Source organism: Mus caroli, chromosome 5 (genome assembly GCF_900094665.2).
Source record: "Mus caroli chromosome 5, CAROLI_EIJ_v1.1, whole genome shotgun sequence".
Lineage (NCBI taxonomy): Eukaryota > Metazoa > Chordata > Mammalia > Rodentia > Muridae > Mus > Mus caroli.
Genome location: NC_034574.1, coordinates 59,636,886 through 59,643,435, shown reverse-complemented (window position 1 = coordinate 59,643,435; position 6,550 = coordinate 59,636,886). Strand labels below are relative to the sequence as shown.

The following is a 6,550-nucleotide window of genomic DNA, read 5'->3' as shown; positions in this document are numbered from 1 at the left end:
GCCAGCCTGGTCTACAAAGTGAGTTCCAGGACAGCCAGGGCTACACAGAGAAACCCTGTCTCGAAAAACCAAAAAAAAAAAAAAAAAAGAATACTTGCATCTAAGAGAGAGATGATAAAAAAAAAAAACAAAACCAACATTGATGTGTTATTTACCCTAGTGTTCCTCCCATCCACCCAAAGAAGTTGGTCTACAGAAGAAAGGAATTTACCTACAGGCACAGCAGTGCCTTTGCTTTGTGGTTTTGTTTTCTGTGCATGCTAAGTGCCACCAAGCCGAATCGCCGCAGGCGCTTCTTACACAGTGTGGAGAGCTGTCATCTCCCGACTCTGTATCAAAGTCTTCAACAAAGAGCGTACACTCCTCTACCCTGTCAGATAGACGCCTTCTGGGTGGCATGTGTCTCCTGTCTTACCATCTCTGCTCTCCAAAAGCAAGCCATGCCTTCACCAGTCACGTATGACGTGTATCATTTAATGAGCTCAGACTTTTCCCTTGAAAACCGGGGGATGTCATGAATTACTCCCCCATTTGAAAACTAAACGTTAAATTTCCTCTAGGTCAGAGAGGCAAGCCTTGTGTTTTTCATCTGTAACGCTGTACAAAGGGAAGCTGGAACTCTTCAATGCTTCTCCACAAGATGGACTTGGGAGGAAAACAAAACAAAAACAAGACTCCCATTTCTTGGTTGCTTTTAACTATCCCTCCCACCCTCATCCGGTGAGCTGCCAATTTAACTGTTGTGTCTTCTCTCCAGACTCGGGAGAAATCCTTTGTTGAGAAAAGTGTGCTTTGCATTTCAATATCTTTACCCACAGTAAATCCTCAGGCACTCTTACTCTCTCTGGCCACTGTTAATGCCTGCCACTGGGGCTGGGGCTGGAAGCGGGAGCTAGGGGAAGGAGCCTGTCCTGGGAAGGACAGCATCCCTGGTTGGAGGCAGGCGATCAGGTCATCTTCAGCTGCAGGAAGGAAAGCCCTTCTCTGAGGTGAAGCCTGTGAATCTGGGCAGAAACCAGATGGGTGATTTGCATAAACTTGTTATTCACCTCCTTTCTGAGGTGGAGAGTCCACAGGGGTCTACCGGGCCATTCTGGTTCCATCCTCTCTAGAACTGACCTTAAAATTGTGATGCAGGTAGCTCTTGCTTGAAGTCACAAAAGAGGTGGTAATCCAAAACAAGTTATTGGGGGAGGGGGGAGCAGACCCACCTTTCTTGCCCCCCATACGTTAACATCTAATTCACACTACCACCCGTGATAGCTCAGGAATTCTGTAGGTCGATCTGTAAAGGTGTGTGTCTCACTGGTTCGCCCATATTACAGATGAAATTGGAGAACAAAGCAACCAAAGGTCCCAACTAAGGGCAAACAGATAATAAAATGTCAGATAACTAAGGAGGTAAGACAAGGTAGGAAAATGGACTGTCCTGTCCGGTGCGAAAACAGGTGGAAGACTTTTATCACCGCAGTTCACTGTCACATGAGCAATGGCGACTGCATCCAGAGATTCCAAAGACCCACGGTGATGAAGAGAAGTATTTAAAAAAAAAGCACGTGTACAGGTTCCACCACAGTAGACAAGCAGGGCCATAGCAGAGACCTTGCCTGGTAAGCCCGGGGTGTGAGAAAGGGGTGGTTGTGTTTTTTCATTCGTGGGGAACAGCTTGGCCAGGGCACAAATGATGACAGCCTTTCAAAGAACCATACTATACTGTGTCGCTCTGGCATGCCATTCCAGTTGCTGTTTTTCAGGAATGCCGACGCACATGACAAAGTAGCTCTGTTGCCTGAGATTTGTGTTAAGGAAATCAGTGCCCGTTTTCTGCATTTGTTTTTCCAAGGAGCTGCAGCAAGAGCCTGCTGATCAGGCAGCCCTGGTGAGCTACTTAAGTGGAACTAATCTAGGGACCTGATTCTTCCCACTGGCATCGTATACCCTGCGAAGGGAGTAGGCTTGCAGATGGCTAAGTTTAGCCTTCTCCTCTCTCAGAATGGCTCATCCCGTGCGAAGCCCAGCTCTGGGCCGATGGGTGTTTTGTTGTTGATGTTTCTCATTTAGCAAACGTACCGAGTGGTGGAGTAGCTACCACTGTCGGTGACTCGTTGGGGGTTTGCCAATGACATTTCAGAGCTCCCCTGAAATTTCTCTTTATGGCTGGTTTTTACTTCAGCACTTAAAGCAAACAGTGTCTCCAAAACCCCAAAGAATGAACTGTTTCCAAGTTTCCCAGTTCCTCCTGCAGGGGGAGACACAGAAGCTGCATGTCAGGGCTGTTTGTTCAAATGAGTCCCTTGCAATGGGTCTGAGTCTAAATAGCCAAGGCTATTCACAGAAGAAAATATCCTGTTCTCAGTCTTTAGATTTCCCGCTGTTGGGCAAAGTTGTTGTCATACACTAGACAGAGCATTTGAGAGGAGTGGGAAATTAAAAGCTCTTGCTCTAAATCAAGATGGAATCAAAGGAAACACCACTTGCACACTCTTCCTAAAAGACATGTATTATTGTTATTATTATTATCATCATTATTGTTGTTGTTAAAAGGAGGAACTGGTTATAAGGATATTCTAAGAGCCTATTTTGTCTGAGGTAGGAAACCTGAGACTCCACAGGGTCACTGACTTACAAAAAGTTACTTCTAAAGCTCGCCTTTGATAGCAGGGTGAGGAGCGTGTACAAGAACACCCAGTGAGTCCAAGAAACACTCCCTTCCTGGCGAATGCCTTCCCATGAGAGACAGTGTCCCTCAGAAGCCACCTATAGATATGAGGGCAATATGGCTGTGACATCTGTCACCTCACTGATAACCGTGGTTGATTCAGCTGATCTGGCTGGCTAGACAAATGTCCTCCCACTCCCTTACTGTCCCACATGTTCCCTTCCAAAGCTGCATGCCTCATTGAAGACGACCTTCACCCACAGAGGAAGACTGTCCTCTAGTCAAGAGTATACACATAGCCACAGTCCCCTGCAAGGATCTCCACATAGACCCTCAAGGCCAAACTCTGACCATGTCAGCCTTGCAGGAACCCATGACATGACTTTGTGCTAACAGCTCCCAAAATGCACATGATTGCATCTTGGTTAAATGCCATCTCATTTAATCTCATTTCTCCTGAATGCCCTGAGCTAGTGTCTCTGTCCCCTTTTCACTGATGGGTGACCTAGTATGCCATCTAATGCTGTGAGCCTGACACACTGGGAGAGTCTGATAAATTGACAATGAGAAGGTCAGCTCTGTCATGGAAGATCCTGAACCCTGTCCACCTCCTAGCCTCGAGAGTCTCTCCTGGAGACTTGAGTTCCCTGATCCTTCAAGAACCCAGGTTCCTTGTCAAACCCTTTGGCTCTGCCGTAAGCAAACTTGTTCAGTTCTGTGGGTTTATCATCCGAGAGACAGAACCGAGACAGACTTGCAGTCACAAGCCCTTTCTTCACTATGGCTCTGCTGTATGACCGCTGCGCCCTTGTCCCCTTGTCTATATATGCCACAAGTATTGTTCTGGGGTGGAGTGTGATGGCTCCCTCCATGCTTTTAGCTCACCATCTGGTGATATACTTGATTGCGTATTCACTATCACTCTCAGCTGGCCTAGGTGACAGCAGTAGCAAGGCTGGTGTGTGGGAGAGAGCAGGTCCCTGTGAACCCTGCCTCTCTTCTCATGGCTTAGCCGTCCGGCACTCTGCCTCCTCGGACTGTTGTTACTCTACAGAACACCTGTATCACTTAGAGGACGCTGCCTCTGGGCCCTTTTGTAATGCCTCTGTCAGAAGCGAAAGGATTAGGAGGCTCAGAGACATCTCTAGGGTCCCCTGGTAACTCTGGGTAGTTCTGAGCACGAACCTCAAAGCTTGCTGTTGTCCCCCCACCCCACCCCCACCCCTACAACCTCCAGATGCTCCTAGCTCCTCTCTGCACCCCCTTCCTTTCTTCCCTGGCACTGCTCTGCACCCACACCCCTTCTTGGCATTGCTCTGTGCCCACACCCTTGAAGTCTTCATCTCCTACCTCTCTTTTTTCCCCCACTTCTGCCCTACGTCCCTCCCCATTGCCCACTAAGGACTTTGCTAAAGCTCCTGGGTATCAGGGCCACAGCTCTAATTCAAATGTCCAGGGGCCATGAAGCAGGTAAGACTGTGTATGCTTGATTGTTTCTGTATGGTTGTTGTTGTTGTTGTTGGTGGTGGTGGTGGTGGTGTGTGTGTGTGTGTGTGTGTGTGTGTGTGTGTGTGTGTGTGTGTGTGTGAAGCCGGGGCTGGGGCTGGAGACTGAAGATAAGTTCCCTGCCAGTGTTTCCTGCAAACAGTCTCTTGTACTTGACTGTGGTATTTTAAGCTTGGTTCCCTCCCCCAGCTGATCTGTTGCCTCTGCAAATTCAGCTGGCAACTCTTGGCTTCATCGTAGTGTGGCTCGAAATACACTCCTCCGGGTGATAGGGTGCGGCTAAAATAAGCACAGAAAGGCTATTAATGGCTGCAAAGTTGGGAACCACAGTGGGATGTCGGCGCTGAGAGCTGCGTTGTAGACTGGATACTGTACGGATGCTAACCCGCTGTTTCTGCTCTTCCCTCCCTCATGCCTTCCCGGATTCAGAGAGAGGTAACCGGCGATTTCTCACTTCTCCCCTTCCCTGGCATCTCATGTGTCTAGCAGAACTCACTGCTTCTTCCATTCCATCCCCATCCTCACAGCCTCTCTGCCTCTCAAGGCAGGCCATTGTCTTGTGTAGCCTCTTCTCCTCATCATTTGTACCTGGGCCCCTAACCTACTTCTGTGTGTGGTCCTGTTTTGGGAAGGTGATGGGCTGAATGACCAAGAATAATGGCCACCCTGCCAGGTCTCGGGTCTCTTTCACCAATGGCTGAACAAATGACTCAGCATGTCACGGAGGAAATGTGACATTGGTCCCCATGTCACATTGGTTCCTGTGATACATTGAAGGGTGACAATTTGGAACTTTGAGGTGTTCTCTTAAGTTTCCTGGGTGACTTAGCCTTAATACAGTCAATTTCAGTATCAGTTGTTAGCCACGGCTCAGCCAGGGAAGCCTCCTGTCCTCCTTGAAGGATGTTATCCATGGAGAGGATATAACTGTGAAATTCATGGTGCTTACACAGTTTCAAATGCTCTAAATGTCAGCCTCCAAATGATGGAGTGGAGATATACACATACACACACACATACACACATATATATACATACATACATACACACACACACACACACATATATATATCCCATTTTGGTAGATGAAGGGCATTGTGACAAGTGCCAGCCATAGTGAAGAGGCAAACCCAGGGACGAGTTCCTCTTTGCTTTGGGCTCCCTCCTAGCTACACTCCCTATTGTAGCTAGTGACCATTTTTCTGTCTTGCCCAGTGGCTGGAGATGGGACTAACAGAAGATGTGCCTAAGAGAAGTTCTCCTTTGGAGGGTGATACACCCTGGCCTGAGCATGGGGTATAAGCTCTCTTACCTCTGTGTACCACAACTCTACAGGAGTCCACAGTGGGGAGGTGTCCAGACATTTTGTCAGCTCTTCCCTTCCTCCTTGCGCCCAGGTCGCCTTACTAGGAGACAGCTGTGACAGCTGTTCTGAATATTAACAGTGAGAGTGCACACGGGAGAATGTTCTGCCTTCTGTTCAAGCCTCCTCACTCCTGGCAGATGGTAGAACTTGGGCCTGCTGTTTACACAGTCCACATCTCAGGAACGTTCCCGGAGACGCCCTGGCTGTGCAGAATGTGTTCACCCCAGGTAGTGAGGTGTTGGGCTGCTCCTTTCAGAACTCAGCATCTTCCTAGACGAGGCAGAAGGAGACACAAGTTTGCCAAGTTGGAGCCCAAGCTTTGAGATCCCAGATACCCAGGTCTGGTATGGTTAATGTTCAATATGATGAAACAGAAAAGTACTGCCCAAGACAGGCAGCAGGCGGGCACTCTAGACCAGCCCTCTAGGGTAGTGAAGTTTCTCGTGCCCTCTTCTCCATCTCCTGTACCTCCCACTCCAAGTCTAATCTGAAAATAAGCACAGTCAGTCCTGGAAACAGGATTCATTTGTCTCCTAGGTCCTGGGGGTGTTCATGGCCATATTTTGATTTCTGCCGGCCCTCTGTCTGTGTTTTGATGCAGGCCACTTTCCAAATTCCAAAACCCCATGCTCAACTCCATATGTGAAGCAAAAGGGAGAGAAATCTTCCTCCAAAGGTACTAGAAGTAGTTATCCAAAGTCCCTGGGCCTGTCTCCTCCTGATTGTGGCCTCACCTTGCCCTCTACAGGGAACCACGCTGCTGGCTTGCAGCTTCCACAAAAAGGTGGACTGGGGGCAGGGGGTAACTGCATGTGGCTTAGGAAGCCATCCAGTCAATGCAGGATTGAGTCAAACATTTATCTTTGCTAGCTAGGGTTTCTGTTGCTGGGAGGAGACACTATGACCAAGGCAACTTTTTTTTTTGGGGGGGGGGGCGGGTCAAGACAGGGTTTCTCTGAGTAGCCCTGGCTGTCCTGGAACTCACTCTGTAGACCAGGCTGGCCTTGAACTCAGAAATC

At 48.6% G+C, this 6,550-nt stretch overlaps 1 protein-coding gene across 14 annotated transcripts in view; it reads left to right on the top strand.

Moving 5' to 3' along the window:
- The window catches only part of Apbb2 (amyloid beta precursor protein binding family B member 2), a 326,762-nt gene that overhangs the window by 296,500 nt on the left and 23,712 nt on the right, over positions 1-6,550 (top strand). For 8 of the 14 annotated variants that reach the window (XM_029477234.1, XM_029477231.1, XM_029477229.1 and 5 more), the window contains one exon: positions 4,595-4,600. The exons of the other annotated variants lie outside the window; for them this stretch is intronic. In XM_029477234.1, the coding sequence (XP_029333094.1) occupies positions 4,595-4,600 (6 nt within the window). The remainder of the gene's footprint in view (positions 1-4,594; positions 4,601-6,550) is intronic. 14 annotated transcript variants of the gene reach the window in all.